Below are 23,816 nucleotides of genomic sequence, written 5' to 3'. Positions count from 1 at the left end.
GGATCGTTCTCTGATTGAGGTCTAAATTACGATCTGTGAATGAAATGCGTGAATGAAGTCCGCCCCGTAAAAAGGGTTGTGACGTGTGTGTAGCTAAAGTCGTTCTCTTGGCCTTAGATGGCGCTACTATAGAAACAAGTAGCGTTCCCCCTCAGGCTTAAATCGGCTGTCTTCGAACAGCGGGCTTGTCCATGGCAAGTGCCATAAGAAACAACAACAAATTAATAAATTATTTAACATAGATTTCATTGTAAAAATTACGAAATGTACACACATTTGTTTTAAGTGTTGGATCTTAATTCTTTTTCCTTAGTTCGAAGAAATCTCATTGCTTGATATCAAAATCGAATGAGAACCGGTCAATTTTTGCATGGCATTGAATAGAAGGATAGATATTAAATCTTGAAGAATCGTCATCACCCTATACCATTTCGAATGGTTGTTCGATGCACGAGATGTTGAGAGAAAGGCATTGTGTTAATTAAGGAATAAACTTGAAGTGCATTCGAACAAGTCGCTCACCGAGGTATTGAAGGTCAACAGGCGTGGGGCCATCAATGTTCATACTAAGAAAATAAGTCTAGAAAAAAAGTATTAAGTGGTCGTTGATGATCGGCTGCCTCTTGAACCGAAAAGGAGGGATTTGCTTGATTTTTTTCTGGATGCAGTTTCTGGAAGTACAATATTGTGAATCTGTACGTTTAAAGGAGAACATCAAATTACCTTTACTGAACTCTAATAAAAATAATAATGCATTAAATATATTTTTTGTAGTTTAAAATTTACACCTGATATATATACTATAAAGAAGGAAATGCATATATCTGTGTGTGGGGCATAAGATTTAATTACAAATAGTGTTGTTGTTGTTTCTAATGACACTTGTCATAGACAAGCCCGCTTTTACTAAATTAGCAAATTAAGCCGAAATTTTTACATCTCTTGTTTTTCAGTAGCGCCATCTAGAACCAAGAGTACGATTTAGTTACTCACGCGTGACAACCCTTTTTACGGGACGGGCTTCAGTCATACAATTCATTCATTCAACCACAGATCGTAATTTAGACCTGAACCAGAGAACGATCACCTCTGATCCCGTACTTCCGGTGGTATTACTCTCGACATGGAGGACTTGGGACTACGACATATTTATACGTGCGCCAGCCACCACACACACTGGCGGGTTCGAACTCACTACCCAAGAAATGCGAATCCAATGCCCTACTAACCAGGCTATCCTGGCATAAATAGTCAGCAGTAGTAATTTGAAATTTGCATGAGACATTCTGACATATACAGTGGCTCAAACAATTGAGAGTACACCTTACTTTTTACTTGATAAATACGACTTTCAATATAAATAACATATTTCCGAGGGGTGCAAACATGTTTTTATTTTTACACATGACAAATGGTTTAATTTAAAGTAAGAATAAAGATTCAAATTTCATTTCCCAGCAGGACAACGACCCCAAGCACACTACACGTAACGTCTTTTTCATTGTAAACAGAAGTTACACACACCATCACAGTCCACCGATATCAGTATCATTGAAAGTCTGTGGACCACACTCGAAACAGCGGTCCAAAAACACAAAATTAGAAACCAAACCCATTTAAAACAAGTGTTGCAAGATGAATAGGGCCAAATATCTTCAGATACCACCAAAACTTAGTCGAATCGATATACCACGACGTTTAGAGACCATTATAAAAGCCAAAAGATATGCAACTAAATATTGGCACTTTCTTTCTATGCGAAATATTTCAAAAATTTCACTGATGTATTCTCAATTTTTTAGGAAAAAAAATTTGCATATGTTTATTTAAAATGCTTCCGAAACTTTTCAATTTAGAAATTTTCAGTCGATTTTTCTTTTTTTTTACTTTAAATTGAACCGTCCGTTATGTGTAAGAATAAAACCATATTTGTACTTCTCGGTAATGTGATATTTATATTGAAAATCGGATTTATCAAGTAAAAGAAAGGTGTACTCACAATTGTTTGAGCCACTGTATTTCTATCACGCTACTTTCACTTTTCAGACATAAATTCACAGAATATTTAATTAATAACTTTTGCATTTTTCGTCAATAATTTCGAAAATATTCATTGCACCAAAACTATTTTTATGTCATTTTTAAAAACAATACAATATCTTTTAAATGACACTTATTTCGTTGGCGGAAAATTTTTCTCAACTTCTGACAATCCTTCAATACTTATTTTTAATGCAATTAGTAAAATTTAAATAAAAAAAGCGGTGTTCAGCGGTGAAATGCTGAACTACTCTTACTTTATTTCTTGATTAGCTTTTTTGGTTAAATAGTTTTGGCAATATTTTTTGATTTTGAGAATATTCGGAAGTTTATTGAATTCGATTAAAAATTTACTACTATTACAATTTTTATTAGAAAAGTAAGCATGATTTTTGGCGTTTTTCCTATTTATTTTTTTTCAAAATTTCCTACAAATATTACTTTTACAAAATATCAAGTGAAATAAGTGAAAAATTAACTATTCATTGAAGCAAATTTCATTTCAGTATAATTTGTTTCTTTAATTCTATTAAATTTTTCACATTTAATTTCATAAAAATATGTAACAATATTTTCATTGTTGTGAAACATCAAAATATAAGAAATGTTGAAGGAACACATTAGCAGAATTCTGGAAAGGCAGACGATTTTTTTCTTATGTATATGTTACTGTTAATATGATTAATAGTTAATTATTAATATCACTAACTATTGATTTATATTCATGTTTTTTACTAAATGAGTGTAGTGAAAAAATAACTCTTTAATCAATTGCCTCGAAACGTTGTATAAATATAAATATTCATTACAAAGTATTTTTCATTATTTGCAAACAATATTTGCAATATTTTTATAAAAGATATTAATAACTGATTAAGGAAATCAGCTTATGGCAATTTTTAAAAATCGTTTGGTTTAACCGATTTATCATTTTAATTAAGAAGCTTTTCATATGGTAATAAGATTTTCTTGCAAGAATTTTTAATATTTTTACGTAAATTTTTTGTATATTTAAATATTTTACTCTCGAACAACGTAAGAAATATTATCTAGTATTATTTGATTAATTAGTCAATGTTATAAATCGATTAATCTCTTTTAGTGGTTTTTATTAATAGCAGATATATTACACTAATGTAATATTTAAATAAAAAACTTATATATTAAATATTGTTAAATACTGAAACTTTTTTCATAATACTTTTGGATTTAAAATCAGGAAAGTTAAGCAAGAATAAAAATAGTTCCTTTTCCTTAGAAGAGAGAGAATTTTTTTTCAATGTTTCACCTAGAGATAATTATAATTATAAACTGAGATTAACTCTTAACGCAAGAATTTTTAAAAAGATTTTTCAATTGCATATCACCATTGATTTTTTCTCAATAACAATATCTTGGAAAATTAAGCAAATTTTTTTCTTAAATGAATTGCAGTTTTGACTTATAGTGTATTTGAGCATGAAATTTTTTTTTTAAATCGGCACTGTATGCGAATGATTTGAATTAAACTACTATAATAACTAGATTATCAATTTGTATGGAACAATTCAGACGCGATTACTTCTTTACGTTTGTGCAGCGAAGAAATTAAAATGTGATTATTTAATATGTACAAATTTGATAAATACTTATGTTATAATTTAATACGTACATATATTTAATATATCTTAATATGTATGACCAAATCTGTCCTTAGTTTAATATGCTGCATTATAATTTAAACATATAAACGTTCTGTATATCTTATATTCGGCGACACTTTTTTGGCCATTATTATTTTATTTAATCATTACCCTGTTTGAAACATTTATTTTTTACTATATAAATCTATATAGGAATCTAAAGAATTGCGACAATTCACAAATGTGTCGAAGTGAGTTTTGTATTTTAAATCTATTGTTATTTAGACTTTTTATGGATATAAATATCGAAAATTCAGCCATTCAGTATAGGAGGAAAGGAGTTATATTTAAGTTCGCTTGTTAAGTATCATTGCAGATTTGCCTATTCATTTTCGGAATCCTCTGAAGCCATGAATTCACAAAACAATGTGAATTGATGCGCATTTACAGGATGAGATGCACGGTTGGATTAACCTTGTATCTGTGGTACTCCATGAATTAATCCTATTATCAATGGTTATGTCGTAATTAAGGTTGTGTGTATTTGTTGTGACTCCAATTATTATTTCAACGTTTTAGAAAAATAATTTTATTTACATTTTATCTAAAGAAATTTAACATTCGATTTTTACTACGAGCTTCACCGAGGCAGTGGGTGTGAGAGTGTTCCAAAGAGAAAGCTTTTTTAGAAGCATACCCGGATGATGAGCGGCACATCAATGACGTCACACACAGCCTCAACGGAGTCTGTATTTTACAGATATCCGATATGATTTTTATAGGCATCCATTGCAGTTATATTATTGGTAAACACAATCGAATACATTTATTTTCATTATCAATTATTATACTGAGTTCGATTTGTGGTAAAATTTCGACTGTGGAGAGCCAGAGTTTGAGATTTGAAAATCGGTTCCATTTAGAGATCTACTCCGTATGTAGGCCTAATGCACGTTAAATCCGATGTGTAATAGTCGAATAAGCTTTAGCAGGTGTAGCAAAGAAATTTAGAAAAAAGAAAAAAAAAAAAAAAAAAAGATAAGACACGAGTCGCCCTTGTCATTTATCCGAGATTCAAAATACCTATGTCCATCCCAATAGAGTTCTCGTATTGTTTCGTAACAAAGTTCTAGTATAACTAAACTAAATTAAGATGGAGTGAACAAAATGCTACTTAATTTTTTAAAAATTCACAGAGAAATTTTAATTTGGTGCTTAATGAATTAAAAGAAATATCAATCAATAAATAATTTGGGAGTTAAAAATAAACTAAGAATTTAGAAGTTTTAAATTAATAATCTTAATATTATCTAAGGACTAATGATAAATGTCAAAATTTTTAAAAAGTTAACATTTGTTAATGTAATGGGAATTGCTAATATAATTAACTGTAAGAAACTCATTAACAAGAAAGCGCCTGTAGGTCAACAGAGTTATTTTTTTTATAAGAGTGAGATTTATTTACTTAAACCGCTAGCATACAGTGACGAATCTGACTCGCGCATCCAATTACTGAATTTTTAATTTTAAATCTGGAACAAAATGAAAGTACTAAGTGATTTAAATTGCAAAAATCACTTTAAAACTCTTCAATATCTTAAATGTTGTTTATACTACAATATTATAGGAATTAAAGTAATGATAAATGTCCCAATTAGGATGTATCATCTAATTAGTTAGGAAGTTAATTAAATTTGCATATCAGGAATGTTAATTTTCCAATATTTAAGTTTTTTTTTTTTTTTTTTTTTTCCACTGACAGGTCGTGGTTCTGGAAGTTTTGCTGGTGGTACCATGATGAGCCAGTTCGGAGCCAGGCTGGCTTTCCGCGTGATGGGGTTGGCCTCTGGCGCCATGCTCATCGTCTATGGGGTGATCTATTACGCCTGGCTTCGGAAGAAAGAAAGAGAGTACAGAAAACATGCAGCAGCTGTGGCAGCAGAGTTAGAACTACATGCTCATAATGCTGTTCCAAACAATATAGCAGAGAGTAAGTATACATCCACATTTGCAAACCCTTTGCCGTACTTTCTCGTACACAAAGTATATAAATCACCAAAGTATATTTTTTTGCACAGACCCGTACAAAAAAAAAAAAAAAAAATCCCAGTGAGTGAATTGTGTCCCATCTTCTAATAAGATCATGTATAAAATTTCAGCAATTTATCATAAAATGTCTCAAAGATGTGAAACTACGTAAATGCTGATTTAAACCACTTTTCGATGCCTGGATATGAGTTCGCAAAGAGGAAAAATGTCGGATGTTCGTGTTTTAGGGGTCGTACACAAATTAACAAAGAAAGTAATGATTGAATAATTAAATAATAATTTTGGTGTTTTTTAGTACAAAAATATTAAAAATTTGTAGAAATAATAACTTAAAGGAGAAATTACATAAAGGGAAGATTACATAAGTTTTATTACAAGCTCACTGATTGTGCTGTTTTTAAGTTATATTTTGAAATTCATGATATAAAATTTTAAAGTATTTTTCAGGATGCATAGATTTTAAAATTTGTATTTAAAACTAAAGATATGAAGCATATTTTATTTTCTTATGGTGCATTCCTGCGTCGCGTCATCTGCACTGAAGCTGTAAACATTTGCATTTTGTTTTAACGTATCTTTGAGAGTTTTCATGATTAAATTCTGAAATTTTGTACATGACCTTGTTAGAGGATGGGGCACATTTTACTTATTGGGAATTTTTTTTGTACGGGGTCTGTATAAAAATTCAAATTTTGTATTTTTTTAAAGTTTAATTCCATGAAATTTTTAATCGATTTCATAACATTTTACACCTTTTTTGAACGCAACTTTATAATTTTACAGTATATGTCTATGATCAATAGTTAAGGAATAAAAGCTGCGGTCAAGGTTTTTGAGACACCCTGTGTAAGATAGCTTTTAAAAAACTCGCAATGATTTCAATAAAGAAAATTTCGCATGTGATCTTGTGGCTTCAGCTGCAGTTCTGTGTGAAATTTTTGTGTTAGTAATCAGAGAAAAGAATTCTATCATAAGCATCTGGTTTTCTGGTATTGTGTCATTAACCGCGTCCTAGTGTCTAGTCGCCAAAAATCGTACTCTAACAGGCGCACGAAAAGTACATTTATTAGAGAGTTTTACTAGAAAGTTTAAGTGTAATCAACTCCTTTGCCTCACAAGCGAAAGTAAACAAAGAACGGGAAAAAAGAAAAGCTAGAACTCGAGCTTCATGTTTTGGAATTCCCCTAGCTCGAAAATGAATTTTTGTAATTATGTCTGTCTGTATGTGTATAGTTTGCAACTGAAGAAGTCTTTGAGCTCGAAGGGTGAAAACTGGTCTATAATCTTTACAACAGATATGTGGATTTCTATCAAGCATTGAAAAAATTTCTTTACATGAGATTTAACTGCGTGTTTGCCTTTGCCCAAATGCAATATTTAGAAAAGTGTAAAGAGCTAAATGAATGAAATTTTGTAACTTCTGTAACTCTGCATTCTCATGTATGTGTTACCGTTAAAGTATATAATGCAGTTATTTCATAGAATACCTAGTTATTCCATGAAATAACGGATCGTGTCCGTTAAAGTGTGTAATATGTTATTCATTTGACACTTTAACCAGTTATTCTATGAAATAACTAGGTATTCTATAAATTGACTAATGAGAGGCAGTTAAAGTGTAAAATAAACAATTTATCTAAAATGAAATGAAACTAATGATAGACAATTGAAATGAAAAAGAAGCAATTTATCTCCTTTATGCAGCGTATAAAAGGTATTTATGGAAACGTACCCTAAAATCATTTGTTACAACAAGGATTACTAAAATGACACTTGGAATGACAAAGAACATTATTTCTAAAACAAAAACATTTTTTATTTCTAAAACAAAAACATAAATGCAGTAGGGGTGGAAGGTAAATGTATTTGTCGTGCGAAATATATGCTATAGATTATTTTACACTTTAACGGACTGCAGATCGTTATTCTATGAAATAACTAGTTAAACCATGAAATACAAGAGAGTTTTACACTTTAACGGACACGATCAGTTATTTCATGGAATAACTAGGTATTCTATAAAATAACGGATTTCATACTTTAACGGTAACATATATAATAACTCAAAAATAAGCATAGTATTAAAAAACCCAGAAAATTTCAGGGTTTTTTTTTCCTCCTCAGTAAAATTTGAAAGATTGGAAATGAAAATCTTTGATTCCTAATTAAATGACGTAATATTACAACTGTTTAAAAGATTTGAAGAATCAACTGACCTTATTTAAACAATTGATAAGATTTTGAGAAAACAACTTATGAGATATGATTCCAGAACAATCATTAAACTATTCGGTTTTGAATTTCATGGAATCCACTCGAACTTAATTTAGTTTATCTAACTACGAACTTGGAGATAAGTTCTTTCGAAATTTACTTAATGTGAACTCTTGTTTAAAGTTGAATTAAACATTATTATCGATAATAAAGAAGATGAATGGATAGGGCTGATAAAATTATTTCCTGTTATCGATTTTTTTTTTTTTTTTTTTTTTTTTTTTTTTAATCTCATGCGGAAAAATATTTTGAACTTTCTCATCTTGCATTAAGAAATGTGTACTTTTACTTCCTCTTATACGAATATCAACTATAGTAAAGATTTTTAATTGCCAGAAAATTACCATTGAGATGCGGTGGCCTGGTGGTAAGGTCTCAGCTTCGGAACCGGAGGGTCTTAGGTTCGTGATCCGATTCTACCTAAGAACTGTCATGTAAGCGGGCCTGGTGCAAATTAAATCCGTCGGGGGCCAAATGTCCTTCCGCTGATGTGATATGGAAGTTTGGAAAGAGGGTGCCAGCTCAGGTGTTTTTCTCGTCATTTGACAGTGGTTCAAAATTAAGAGGTCCGTTCCAAAATAGCCCTAGCTTTGCTTTAAAACGGGACGTCAATATAATTAAACTAAATTAAACTCGAGATGCTGATAAACATTCACATTTTAGGCCTCTTTGAGTAACATAATTTCATTTTTTTATTAAATCTATCAGTTGGTGTATGAAAAGAATAATTAAATCAGCTGAAGTGATCTCCTTGAAACTTTCTCGCATTATTAATAAAGGTGTTATTACCTTGCTCCCTCGCATAGTATGGAGAATTGAGCAAAGTCGGGAACGTTACAAGTGCCCAGATTTTTATTTTCACGTACATGAGAGTTGCGTGCGTCTCCGTATAGTAAAGATAACCCGCACTAGGATATTAACTACGTGTCATGAGAGGACAATAATTATGAAACAGCGATTTCTGGCGTGAATCTACCATTTTACTGAAACTAACGTGCTTCTTTCGGCGATTAATCGCTAACAAGTACCAGAAAATCGAATTGCATTTTCCGCAGTTTTCTACCAACCGATATCTAAAAAATTAGTGATAAAGCATCCCTTTGATGCACCTTGCAGGATGATTTAAAGCGATAGTCTTTAAAACGGAGAAAACAAGCCAAACTTTTAGCATAAAAGGATTCGATAATACTGATAAATTGGTTAGGCACTCCCCGAAGTCGAAAGGTGACGAAAGAGCGCCTTCGAGATACCAAGGGAGGTTATGTAGGAAGAGTTGTAGTTGTCGATCGCTTGCCAAAGCACATGATTGAGCATGAAGATGCTTTTCTGAATTCTGTCCGAAGGAATTAATCCTTGCCGTTCATGCTGCAGATGAACAGAACTCATTAAGCGACGTGCGAGAATACTAGAGAACATTCTCTAAGGACAAAGCACAGGGAGTAGTCAATTGTCACATTTAGGAATAAAAATCGTCTTGGCTACATGAAATTGATCAGTAAGTTTTCCAAGTAATAGAAAAGTATTTAATATTTACTGTAGATCAATCAACGGAATGTTTCTTTAATTCGTAGTCGAGATTCCATCAGTTCATCTTTGGATAACATTTTGCAATTTCTTCTGCTTTGATTAGAGCTATTAAGAAAGAAATGCCACAAGCACTAGAAAAGCAGCATCTAAAGGATAAGATTAAGAATCATCATTCGGAAAGGTCATCACATTTATCCACTAAGCTTTCGTTGAAGACTTTCTCCGAATTATCAGTCACACTAACAGGATCCAATAAAGAATCAATGAATCGTTGAGGATTCTGCGATATGAACTATGGACCTCAGCATAATCTTTCCGACGTTGTTTTCTCCTCGAGAAAGGTACTCTTGTAGACCATAAATCGCTACGAGAGAGAATACCCTGTCTAAAAGAAAAAGATTAAGAAATAGAACCTGCAAAAATAGATTCAATCAAGCGATATGGTCTAAGTGGAACTCATTCCAAATTTAGACTCACTTGAGAAAATAGAACTAATATCGGAGTGAAAAATGGCATCTAAATAATCTAGAAATCTTCCATACTGACAATTAAAGGCAAAGGGCCTATCCTCAAGCAGGAATGAATTCGATCCAGGAATTATGTCTTCGCTAATGGACCTGCTTGAATTATCGAGGTCATGCTTCAACTCTACCATATCGGATATTATATTCTGGATCTCAGTTAATACTGACAAAGAGGTTGGCGAAGAAATTGGAGTCAAATCAACTTCCTCAAAATCCTCATCATCGGATATTTTAACCAGAATTGGTAAAATCCTCTATGCTTGATTTTGAGATTATTAGCGCGGATTCTGGATGATTTTCGTAAGCCTAGGTTACTAAAACCATTATTTGAATTTAATTATGGTAGACCAAACTCCTGAGAAGACGCGGAGGTGGAAGTGTCGCTGAAAGGAAAGAAAAACCGACATTTGTTGCAATCTCCAGTAGGTCTCAGTAACGTTTGATTTTCCTTTCCGATATGATCGTCTCCCTAGTTCTGTTAAGGAGTAGATTCATCAAACGGGAGTTGATCTCGGTCGCGGCACCAAGAAAGTCAAAAGATGGCCCTTATGGCTACAGATGAGAGACGACTACTCCGAAGTCAGACGGGCTCCAGTTCTGGAGTGATGTCATTATATTGACCTGTATAGATCTTCTGACGATGAACTCTCAGGTCAATCTTAGTTCTAAAGGATTGAGGACACTCAAGGAAGACGAAATCGGACATCTTAACGGTTGGACAGACTTCACGGACAAGTCGCTGAGGCCAGTAGAACCAAGTGAAAGGGTTTAGACAAATTATGCGGAATAAATATGTTAGAGAGAAGTACAATACCAAAGTGCAGACAAACACACTCTTAGTCGACTGATAAAGACCAGCAGTCCAAGAACGCCATGTGGAGGTGGTGCACTGTTGTACGAAGAGCAGAGGCGACTGCAAGTTAAATTTACAGTATGTTCCGCTTGCTTCTTCGATTGAATCAAAATCACATAACAATTATCATAATCCAGAGTCATAGTTACTCCCACCGTTTATCCACGCATGCGTGAATTTTTTCACTTTGGCATTCAGAGCACTAGGGAAAATTCACATAGCGTCAACACCGGTGTTTTAGTCGGATTTCCTTAGGCCATGCCAGTTCTGAGTCGGCTGTTAATCGTCTGCCGAAACCATCCGCCGAGCAGTTGAGCCATTCCACCGGAAGGCCTCGAAGCTGGTGCAGGCCAAATTTTACTGAATCGCCCCAACCAGTCTCACCCAGTCCCGGTGAGGTGCCACATCTACTTCGGACCACAACCCGACGGCCAAACCTTTCCTTTGCTACGTGAACGCTTGCATTTTTTTATTAAATTCGCAGTATGATGTTTGTTTTTTTTTATTTCGTATATATACAATCGAATCAAATAAAACAAAGTTGATATATATATATATATATATATATATATATATATATATATATATGAATCCTTTACCAGCTTAGAAAGTCAATAATCTAGGCGAAAAGAAAGAAAATCAATGAAAGAGCACATATAATTTTTTTTTAATTCAGAAGAACTGTACGAAAACGAAAGTTCAATAAACTTTTAACAAAAAAGGATGTTTTGTTAAATTTCACGATTAGCACGTGCGAGTGAGTGCACGTGCATTGAAAACATTGGTTATTGATTCTTTTTAATAAGATTAATTTCACAGTAAACAGTTTCAGTATGAAGATAAGGATGAAAGGTTTGGTTCGCTTGAAAGGTTTAGTTTTGTTATAGAAAAGAATTCTGAAGTTGAATTTTCTATGCCAGACAACACAATATCAAAGTGTAAATCTTTGAGAAAGGAAAATATAAAAAGTTCATCCAAAATATCACAGAAGGGATAAAGCTTAATGGACTTTTGGATTTTTAAAGGATGACCAAAAAGTTTTATTTTTTTTTTATCAAGTAAATTTGATGCTAAAAGCGTAGGAGTTTCAAAAACTGCAAGCCTTGCGCGTTGAAATACGGACATTATGAGAATATGGTGGATAATCATAGTTGAAGAAAGATTGAGTATTTAATTTGATGAATTCCTATTTTATTCAACAATTCTTACAAATAAGTTTGTTCCAATAAAGTTTATATATAATAAACAAATGTTACGAGACCATTTAAAAATTTGTTTGATTGACTTCCATAACTTTCCTAATTAATTTCAACCATTTTCTCTTACATATCTTAGACATATCTTAAAATTAATGCACGCCGTAAATAATTTGGTTTTTCATATGAGGCAATTTCAATGATTATTTTAATCACTTTTCACATTCATACGCGTAATAATTTTAACATACCAACATTACAAAGAAATTTCTTCTACTCACTCCAATCCCAATTTCAATTTTTCTCTATTATTATTATTTATTCCCAGACAGACACTAACAAGCGCTGAATCTAAGCTCTGCTTCTGAAAATTCTCTTCTAAGATTGTACAAGTTCACAGTGCTTTCATACAGTTTTTTTTCCAATTTCTTCCTCTTTGGACTGTATATGCCACTCCACATGAATATATTTACTAAGAAATCTTTATCCTATGCATTCGATTCTTGGTCGCCTCTTTATTGCGACATCCGAGTGAAAAAGTAAAAAAAATTAAACTCTTTTTCTAATATCATGAAGAATAAAATGAAATGTTAAAAAACTCCCCTTAAAATGCTTCAGACATTGGGTAAGCTCTGATATTAAACGTACGCCTTACTATTACAGATACATTTTTAAATTAACCCTTTAAAGGGCCATTTTTTCTAATCATATTATGTTAAAATATTTTTAGGCTTGAAATTAGAATAAGAAAAGGGATTCATTTAGCATATTAGATAAATTTAATTTGATTAATTAATTTGGTTCATTAATAATTAACTGACAAATCAAGACACATCATTTTGTCTGAGATAAAGAACTGAAGTATCTAAGTTTCTGACTTATTAAAAAAATGTGTCAGAACTTATGCCAACCTATTTAATTTCATACAAAGATGGATAAATTTGGTGGGAAGCATACTTCCCACTGCCCTAGAAAGGGTTAAATTGAGCTGATGTCTAAGGAATTCGAAGAATGTCAAGCGATAGATTTAAATGAATGAAAAAACTTTATAATAAAGCAACATTCATTAACACCTTGACTGCCGTTGGGGTCATCGGTGACCGGCGGACCTATATAAATTACATTGTAAGAAATTCAGTGCGGGAGTCAATGTGTTAAACACAAAAGAGGCCCATTTTATAGGAGGGAAAAATGCAATCGCATATAAAAATATTTAGGACGAGACTAAATTATACTATATAGTTAATAAAAACCTTAAAAAAATCTTTATCTCAATATGAATAAAATGAAATTGCATTGTTTTGCAAGAACAGAAAAGAAAGTTAATGGGTGAAAAATCAAAACCGTTATGGTTAATTCTCACTGCGTGTAGGAAATAAAATCGGCGTTTGCATCTATGAAAGGCTAGAAAGGAGTCTACGCCATTTGCCACAAGCTAGAGATGCATAATCCACGATTTTTTGAATAACAAATAATATTGCTATTGTTATTTTTAAATATGCGTTCCAAATATCTGTTATTTCAATCATATTATTAATTAAAAATTATTACTTAATATTAAATATAAAATTTATTCATTGTAATTAATACTTAATTTACTAATTTAAGTAACGTATGATTGAATTAATTTATCTTTTTCAGCTTACTTCTTAATTTTTTTTTCTCAAAACTATTTATTTAATTTATTTATTAGAGTGAACCATTTTCTGGAAAAGATGAGTTAAAAATATATGTCATTTCTTTAAAATGTTTACTTTAGTCCTATATTCTACCAATAGATGGCGCCAGCAGTAAACAGAGTACATGTAATCAAAGTCAATCATGTCACGAGCAATTAAAAATGATCTGTATGGAATAGCGCATCATCAAATACGAATATCGGTCACTCCCCTAAAGTGGAGCGGTGACTTCGCACTTTCCGGCGAAATCACCGCTCCGATAAATTTCAGTGATATGCAATCCAACGATACGATACGATAATTCCAATAACCGGTCCGTTCACTTTTCAATCCAATCACAGATTTCTTTCGAGAGCTTCCATTGGACAGATCGTATCGATTGTTACTTTCTAGTGAAGTCACCGCTCCGGTAAATTTCAGTGATATCGTATCGATTGTTACTTTCTAGTGAAGTCACCGCTCCGGTAAATTTCAGTGATATCGTATCGATTGTTACTTTCTATCGAGATCGAAAACCTGTAATCGAAATATCACCAGTAAGATCGTATCAAGGATTTGAATCACACCCCTCTTTGAAAAGTATTGATCACTTGTATTTGCGACTTTTTGATATTGGTTACGTAATAACCGCTCTGAAAATATTCGTCATCCCTACCACAAGCATCAAAAGTTTTGTTTCTCTCGCGGGCGCACTGAAAGGATTTGAAATGGAAACTCAAACTCAAGTGTCATCTATTAGACTTCTGGGTTCAACCTTACTAATTCTACCCTTTTGTTGAGGTAAAACTATATCTCTTGATAAGTTTTTTTTATATAAAGATTACATATATATATTCTTCAATCGTACCTTCATATGAACTGATCATTTAAATAAAAAAAATCGGAATGCACAAAGTTTCATATGTTATTCGAAACAATATGCTATATTACAGTATGCATTTCAGAGCTTATCTATCATTATAAATCATACATATCATATTTTTGAACTTACTCTTAGTTTTATCATGGTGAAATCGGGCCCTAGATGGCGCACCATAACAATATCAGCATGAGGTTGGTTATAATAATGTCCCGTTGTAAAGCAACACTATGGCTATTTAGGGACGCACCTCGTCATTTTGAACCCCTGTCAGATGACGAAGACGACACCCGAGCTGGCACCCCCCTCTCCACACCACACCAACAGGAGGACATGACGGATTTAGCGTGCAACAGACCCACTTACACAACGGTTCTTCGATGGATTCGGGTCTCGAACCGGAAACCCTACGGCTCACGAGCCGAGACCTTATCACCAGGCTACCACGGCCCTCATTATCAGCATAAGAGCAGAAGAAAAAAAAGCTGTAATATTTAATTATAAAAATAAAAGGCTTTTTTGTGCGTGTGTGTTTGTGAAATCGCATTTTTTCTGGAAAGACACCTATACAGATAAGTTTAAAAAGCAAAACCTTATCTAAATATAAAATTCGAACCTAATCATTCGAATAGTTTCCGTGATACATGGAATAAATTTATTATATATAATATAAAAGAATTGCCCTTTTAAAGTTATATCATTTTTAAAATGTATAATGATATATCTGAACCAAATCTTCACAAATTCGACCTTGTCTTAATTTGGAAGGGGTAAAATAAAGTCAGACAATTAAAATTGGACATAGGAAGTAAGTCATTTAACTTATAATTATAATTAAACAATTAAGGAATGAGTGGATTTTAATGAGGTTTGTCAATACCCCATATGTTAAAACTCGTTCCAAATCATTCTAACCTTTTGTCTCTTATTTTCAGCTGGAAATTGCGCAAATGCTGGAACTCAGACTCCAGAAATGACTCGGATGGACGGTCTCCTGGCCAACAACTCAAACCACCATAACAAGACCGACGAGGACAAGAGCTTCGCGGAAAAGAATCAAACAAAATCCTGATTGCCAATTAGCATGCAGTACCAGAAAACGAGGCACCCGTTGATCACCAGGGAACGAAAAATAAACCCATCGGAGCCCTTAACTGGAGCCAGCCTATTGTTTATCTATCGAACTGTTTATGGTTCTGACTATTTATGCATCCGTATTGGCGATTCTTATCTGAAGTATATGGTGATTCAAGGTTGAGAATCCACTTGCACATTTCACCGAGCTGCTTAAGCAAGTGATGCGGAGGAATGTTTTGTGGAGATGACCTTGGTGATAGGATGAATGATCTAAGCAATTGTACATAACTTACGTAATTTGTATATAGATATTTACATTATTAAGTTAATCAATAGATTTTTTACAGCAAATAAAGTAGAATTTCAAAAGTGTTTACTTTTTTTTCTTCTTGCCGATAGCGAGAGTCACACGAATTCGGTTCTTGAAAGTCGCATTCTTTTCAAGGGCATCGACAGGTGGGCAGATATCAAGGCTGGATTACCAATTAGGCAAATGAGAGGCTTCCAAGGACACGAGATTTTTTTTCTTTCTTTTTTTGCCGTATTTTAAATATAGACTTGTGATTCCATGCGATTTAAAAGATCCTTGTATTTGAACACATTCAAATCAAGTATCGTTCAGATTTCAAAATATTATATAATCTTTTTCATTTATATTTGAGTATTAAGAATGTTAATATTTGCGTTTGAATATTAAAAAAAAAGTATTTTTTCTATACTTTCTCTATACTTTATACAGGGTGCTCATTAATTATTGTCGGGGTTTCCGTACCTCATAACTTTCGAATAAAAAATATTACGCAAAACCCGATTACGTATTCGTAAAGTACAACTCAAAGTAAGAGTTGTAATTTACATATTCATAATTCTTTGAGTTGTACTTTACGAATACATAATTCTTTGAGTTGTAATTTACGAATATGTAATTCTTTGAGTTGTAATTTACGAATATGTAATTCTTTGAGTTGTAATTTACGAATATGTAATTCTTTGAGTTGTAATTTACGTATTCATAATTCTTTGAGTTGTAATTTACGTATTCATAATTCTTTGAGTTGTAATTTACGAATACATAATCGCCTTCAGCTGAATGCCTACAAAGTGTAAATTGTGCAAGCTTTACACTTTAATATCATTAATAAAATTCTTTGAGTTGTCATTTACGAATACGTAATCGGTTTTTGCGTACTATTTTTTATTCGAAAGTTATGAGGTACGGAAACCCCGACAATAATTAATGAACACCCTATATATGAGAAAGTTAACATTAAAAAAAATGAAACTTGAGATTACACATTTCAAGCTTTCTTGAATACGAAAAGCAAAATCTTGGCATTATTTCTCATTGACATTTATATATATTGTTATTTGAAATTAGCCATTAATATAATTCAAGACTAGTAACTAGTTGAATGAAATTTGATATAAGGTTTTTAATCCAAATTTGTAGAAGACTGTCAGATTTTGAAAGATATCCATTCAGAGGACATCCGAATACGCGTAGTTACAAAACGTAAAGATCTATATGGATACACAGGTTAAGAATCTAAAATATAGAATCAGATCAAATTTTTAAACAAATATATCAAAGGGTTTACCATCTGTCGGTCTGTAATTCCGCCTTCTTGTGAACAGACGACCCTCTCGCCACCACTAAACGAAGCAGTATCGATAGGATCTGTAATTCCTCCTGCATGTAGCCAGAATAACTCAAATAAATGAAATGACTTAAATATGAAATTCGGTATGTGATTCTGTGACTACGACTGTAACTCCGTGCAAAATTTTGATTTCAATTGGTCACTGGGTTGACTGAAAGGTCTTCAAAGTATTTATTCCCATGTTATATTCAAGCCAAAGTTCTATTTTAGTTAATATTGTTCGTCAATGGCATGCAGCATATTTGCACCCTTACTCAAAGTTCGTTGTTTTAAGGGGGGGGGGGTGTTAGAGGATAATACCTTCATTGGAGAGAATGCGAGACCGTTTCTTTGTGGTGAGATAACTCTCATTGATTTGTCATAAAATTATATTGTAAATTTTACATTTTTTTTATCCTTTGGATATTGAAAATAATGCTCTTAAAGAAGACTCTCACTTAAATTTTAGTTTTTTTTTTCTGTTTGTTTAATATTTGTTAGTTAAAAATTGCTTAAATAGAAATCAAAAGTCAAAAGAAATATTCGGTTTTGCACTGTCTAGGCACCCCTACAGAGTTTGATCCGGTTCTGATAAGAAAGCCATCATAGCGATACTGAACTGAAAGAAGTGTGATGAAATGTATGTCCCCTAATACTTCATTATTTTTTAACAACAAAAACACTTCTAAAACCAGAAACTGCAGATTTTTTTAATTTTGTGTATGTCTATATATCAGGGAAACATTCAGTGTTTCAGCGGCGTTTTGGTAAATCGATGGAAAATCAATACAAATTTGTATTTTCTAATTATTCAAATTTAGACGAATTAAGTACAACAAAAAAAAAAAAAACCTGCAGCTTTTGATATCAAAGTGTTAGAAAATATTTGAAAAAAAAATCATTAAAAAATAACAAAATTAATGAATAAAAAATAAATTTTTAACTAAAGGGACAATTGAAATAATTTGAAATGTTTAAAAATAATAAGTATAAAATATTAATAATTTTAATAAACGAAAAGAATGTAACCTTATGAATATCTGAATCGTATATTCATTTTTTAAAAAAAAAACACTGTAATTCACAGCTAAGGTGTTAATTCTTTGTGGAAAAAAGTTGGATTATATTGCTCTTTTAATTGAATACATAGTACAACAATTAGGAATTAGGACATTAAAAATTGTTCACTAGAATTAACGTGGATACAAGAAACTATTATATTTAACTTGCAAAAATAATCCATAAAAAACACTTTCTTTGCAAAATTTACAATTTTTGATTTTGAATTTATTAAAAATTTTGGTTTTAGTAATCAGACCAAAATTCGAATTTCCGAAGAATTAGAATAGGTATTCCAACACTGTAGTTAACACGTTTATTGCTGTGTGACTCATCTATTTATGTAATTGTTTATACACATTACCTAACAGACCAGTCATCTATTAACACGTTTATTGCTGTGTGACTCATCTATTTATGTAATTGTTTATACACATTACCTAATAGACGAGTCTTCTATTAACACGTTTATTGCTGTGTGACTCATCTATTTATGTAATTGTTTATATACATCACCTAATAGACGAGTCTTCTATTAACACGTTTATTTCTGTGTGACTCATCTATTTATGTAATTGTTTATACACATTACCTAATAGATAAGTCTTCTATTAACACGTTTATTGCTGTGTGATTCATCTATTTATGTAATTGTTTATACACATTACCTAATAGACGAGTTTTTTCTACTACAATTAAAAATAAGTTACCCAATTAGATGGATTATCCTAATTATATGCTTAAACATTGGCATTGAATGTGTTAGTATCATCCCCTCCAACCACAGCTGGGCCCGCGATGGCCTATTGGTAAGGTCTCGGCTTCGTAACCGGAGGGTTTCCTGTTCGAGACCCGATTCCCCCGAAGAACCGATATTTAAGTTTATGTTTTAAGTTTAGATATATTAACATCCCGTTGTGAAGCAACACTAGGGCTATTTTGGGACGGACCTCGTCATTTTGAATCGCGGTCAGATGACGAGGACGACACCTGAGCTAGCACACCCCTATCCACAGTACACCACACCACACCAGCGGGCGAAGAACCGTCGTGTAAACGGGACCAGGTGCACGTTAAATCCGCTGGGGCCAAACGTCCTCCCACTTGTATGGTGGGGAAATTTGGAGAGGTGGTACTATCTCAGGTGCCATCCTCGTCATCTGACCGTAGTTTAAAATTACGAAGTCCTTCCCAAAATAGCTCTAGTGTTGCTTTAAAAAATGGGACGTTAATATAACTAAAACCTAAATCCAACTACAGCTTGGGGAGTAATGTCGGAAGCTACTAGGAATACAAATATATATATATATATATATATATATATCGCTATTTTGAGTTTCTTAAATAATGTATTTTATTTAATATAGCAGTCTTTAAGAACCATCTATTTGAACCATTCTCTTTTTATTAATTATTCAATTTGAGCAACAAAATTTAAAATTTACAATAAAGCTACCAAGGAAGAATTTTCAAATAGGAAATACTGAATCAAATAGACTATTACTCATGAAAAATAAAACGGGAGATACAAATCAAGATGACGATCACGAGTTGAAGAAAAGCTTTCAACATCCTGCATATCAGTCTGAATTTACATGATTGTAAATTGCGAAATAAAATCAAATATTGAACTGCAAGTCAAATGAATGCAGTTAGGCTCTGCCATTTCGTAATTATTACAGTTCAGTTCAGTTTCTTACTGTATGAAGTTAACAATTAACCCTTTGCACACGAATGGTGCCTCTCAGCCGCCATTCAAAACGATGCATCATTTTGACGCTTTATGTATTTATATTTTAATTTTTATTGTTAAAAATATCTACAGAAGGTAAAAAGACGAAGAGTAATTTTTCGGGGTTTAGTTTAGTTATATTAACGTCCCGTTGAAAAGCAATACTAGGGCCATTTTTGGGACGGACCTCGTCATTTCGAACCGCGGTCAGATGACGAGGACGACACCTGAGTGGCAGCCCCGTCTCCACACCAGCGGGAGGACGTTTGGCATGACGGATAAAACGTGCAACAGACCCCGTTACACGACGGTTCTTCGGTGGAATCGGGTCTCAAACCTGAAACCCTCCGGTTCCGAAGCCGAGACCTTACCACTAGGTCACCGCGGCCCATTATTTTACGTGAAGCAGAATGCAGGTGTGACAAGCAGTGAAAAGACTTTGCATTTTTAAGTTCGTTTTATTCTCTTCCAGGTGGCAGGCATGATTATTTAAGAGAAGGCGCGGACAAGGCACGTCCGCCATAGCGTGGCACAAAAGCAGAAATCGGGAAGAAGCACGAAATAAATTATCCCTCGTCTTATATAACATGAGATTTTGATAGGGAAAATATTCCTTTACAGTGCTAATATATTAATAAGATTCCGATAGGGATTTCTGAAGCATGTCAATCACAAGTAAGGGAAATGCATGGATCTTTTAAAAAGAATGTGCTTATTGGACATTTTTCTACCCCTTCACGCGAGAATGTGTCGGCGTTTAGACTATTCAGCAATTTTATAAAACTTTTCTTGAATTAATTAAATAGAGAAAGTGGAATCGGATCAAGAAATAAGAGAATGAACTTACTATGGGCTAAATTAAGATAAAACTTTGTAAATTAATTAAATTGAAATTAAGAGTTTAAAATATCATTATATATATAACAATTTTTTTGAAGTAGAAGGCAGTTTCGAAGACAGAGAAGACACTCAGAATTTTTTTCAACGCCATTGTAATATTTTATGTATAAATACAGCTCCTAAAATAAAGAATGGTATTGTTGTAGTTGGTTGGTTGGTTGGAGTTTTATGGCGCAAGAGCCATATCTGGCCATACTGCGCCAAGCAAAAGGTAAAATAGGCTTTATTAATCATTAAAATTACTTACAGCACTAAACGAGGATAAAAATTTCATAAAACATAATTGCATAACATTTATATATGTTAAAAGTAAACAACAAAATAACATTTTGAAAAGGAAGTAAAAAAGAAACGAATGATGGAAAGTCGTTAAAATTTTTAAAAAGATAATTCAAAAGAAATTTGCGGAAACATTAAATGTGATTTAAAAAGCCAATGGCTCTCAGAAAGTTAAAAATATTTGGGTGGTATTTCTCACTCACCAGGTCCTTCAAACTTACTAATGACGTATGAAAATATTGGAGACGATGTGAATTAAAAGTAGGACATTCGATCAAGATGTGTTTTACACTAAAATCAACATGGCACTCCGGACAATTTGGTGCCCTTTCGCCAAAAATAAGGTACCTGTGCGTGAAACGTGTATGGCCTACACGGAGGCGAGTCAACCTGACATCAGCTCTACGAATAGAGAGGACAGGCCACGGGCCAATGTTATTCTTCACTTCATGCAGTTTGTTATGGATCTGCAGATCCCATTTATTTTGCCAAGTTGAATAGATGTGATTATTGAAAGACCTCCTAATATCATTATAGGGAAGTCCTTGGTTCAAATACGACAATGCAGATTTTGCTGCAGAATCAGCCATTTCATTTCCATGAATGCCGACATGACTCGGAACCCAACAAAAAATTATTTGGAAATCCTCGTTTTGCAAGAGGCGCAAAAGGGATAAAATTCGTATTGCTGTTGGGTGCATGCGATTATGGTAGTGAGAAAGTGTTTCCAACGCACTCATGCTATCAGTATAAATTATAAATTTGCGCTGTGGCAAAGATGAGATCTTCTGTAGAGCGCAAAATATAGCAAGCAACTGAGCAGTAAATACTGAGCAACAATTATGAACCCGATGGCTCACTGTATCAGATGGAAATACTATGCCATAACCGACATGATCATCCGATTTCGAGCCATCTGTGAAAATTGGATTAAAAGAGGAATACCGATGGCGATGATAGAAAAAAAGCTGTTGGAAGACAGCAGGTGCAGTTGAGGATTTGTCGAAGCCTTTAAAAGGATTCACAAAAGAGAATTTAGGGGTATCCCAAGGTGGGAAAATAAAAGAGTCAACAGTTTTAACATTAACAGTATTGAGATCCGAATCACTTATGAGCATTTTGGCTCTCTCACAGAATGGTAGAATGTGAGACGGACGGGCATTATACAATCTACGAAGACCACTCGGGAATGTCATTTGACTTAAGGGGTGTTTAAAAATAGATTTTATTTTGAAATAATATGAAACCGAAATTTTCTGGCGTCTTAAATAAAGGGGCAACTGGTGACAGATAACATAAAGGCTTTCAATAGGAGAAGTACGGAACGCACCGGAGCAGATCCTTAAAGCAGAATGGTGTACAGTATCCAGCCGACGTAAAACAGATGATCGCGCCGAACCATATACCATACAACCATAGTCAATGCGCGAAAGGATGATTGCATCATAAATACGGAGTAGAGAGGTCCGATCGGCACCCCAGGATGTTCTGGAAAGTACTTTCAAAATATTTAACATTTTCTCACACTTCCTTCGCAAATGCAATATATGCGGAAGGAAGGTGAGCTTCCGATCGAATATTACTCCTAAAAACCGTATTTCACTCACCACTGGGATAGGTATATTTCGAATATAAATATTCGGATCCGGGTGAATTATTCTCTTCCGGCAGAAGTGAACGCATCTACTTTTCTCAGGTGAGATTGCGTGCCCATTGTCGTTGCACCAAGCTACCACCTTATTTACTGCGTTTTGCAATTGTCGTTCTATGAGATTCATGTTGCTACCTTGACATGAGATCTGCAGATCGTCAACATAAAGAGTTCCATTAATAGATGGAGGCAAATGATTTAAAATTTGGCTCAGATGAACTATAAAAAGTGTAACGCTGAGGACACTTCCTTGCGGAACTCCCTCAGCTTGAATAAAATGATTAGAGTAAAAGTTGCCAATTCGAACACGAAAAGTACGTCTTGTTAAAAAGTTTTGTAAAAATATGGGTAAGTTACCCCTAAAACCTAGATTAAAAAGTGTTGAAAGTATGCCGTAGCGCCATGTACGGTCGTATGCCTTCTCAATGTCGAAAAATATGGAAACTAGGTGGTTCCTCCTCACAAAGGCATTGCGTATTTGGGTTTCCAGCAATACGAGGTTGTCAAAGGTAGACCGACCTCTACGGAAACCACTCTGCAACGGGGAGAGGCATCCCTGTTTCTCTAGTTCGAAAATTAGACGAGCATTGACCATGCGCTCGAAGGTCTTACAGAGGCAATTTGTAAGAGCAATCGGTCTGTAGTTAAGAGGAATTGAGGCTTCCTTGCCAGGTTTTAATATTGGGATCACAATAGCTTCGCACCATTGTGAAGGGTACTTCTGTTCAATCCATATTCTGTTAAATAGTAATAACAGATTCGAAAGGGAAGTTGCATTCAAATGGCGGAGCATATTATATGTGATCCCATCTGGCCCGGGACTGGTATCATGGACTTGAGACAAGGCCATTACCA

The 23,816-nt window shown here is 33.5% G+C and overlaps 2 protein-coding genes across 2 annotated transcripts in view; one reads left to right on the top strand and one right to left on the bottom strand.

Annotated features, from left to right (window-relative positions):
- The window catches only part of LOC129957530 (major facilitator superfamily domain-containing protein 6-like), a 78,406-nt gene extending 62,332 nt beyond the window's left edge, over nucleotides 1-16,074 (top strand). Inside the window, exons 4-5 of the mRNA XM_056069879.1 lie at nucleotides 5,425-5,652; nucleotides 15,559-16,074. Of these exons, the coding sequence (XP_055925854.1) occupies nucleotides 5,425-5,652; nucleotides 15,559-15,695 (365 nt within the window). The 3' untranslated portion in view covers nucleotides 15,696-16,074. The remainder of the gene's footprint in view (nucleotides 1-5,424; nucleotides 5,653-15,558) is intronic.
- Nucleotides 16,075-21,444: 5,370 nt separating this feature from the next.
- LOC129956492 (uncharacterized) lies at nucleotides 21,445-22,428 on the bottom strand. The gene has a single exon (XM_056068412.1). The coding sequence runs from the start codon at nucleotides 22,426-22,428 to the stop codon at nucleotides 21,445-21,447; it is 984 nt and encodes a 327-aa protein (XP_055924387.1).
- Nucleotides 22,429-23,816: the final 1,388 nt, after the last annotated feature.

This window comes from Argiope bruennichi, chromosome 11, assembly GCF_947563725.1.
Source record: "Argiope bruennichi chromosome 11, qqArgBrue1.1, whole genome shotgun sequence".
In the NCBI taxonomy this organism is placed as follows: Eukaryota; Metazoa; Arthropoda; class Arachnida; order Araneae; family Araneidae; genus Argiope; species Argiope bruennichi.
The sequence above is the reverse complement of the archived record's forward strand: the minus strand, read 5'-3'. Positions and strand labels throughout refer to the sequence as shown.

Coding starts and splice junctions, on each gene's coding strand:
- LOC129956492 (XM_056068412.1), bottom strand. CDS start 22,428: ATGCTCATAAGTGATTCGGATCTCAATACTGTTAATGTTAAAACTGTT.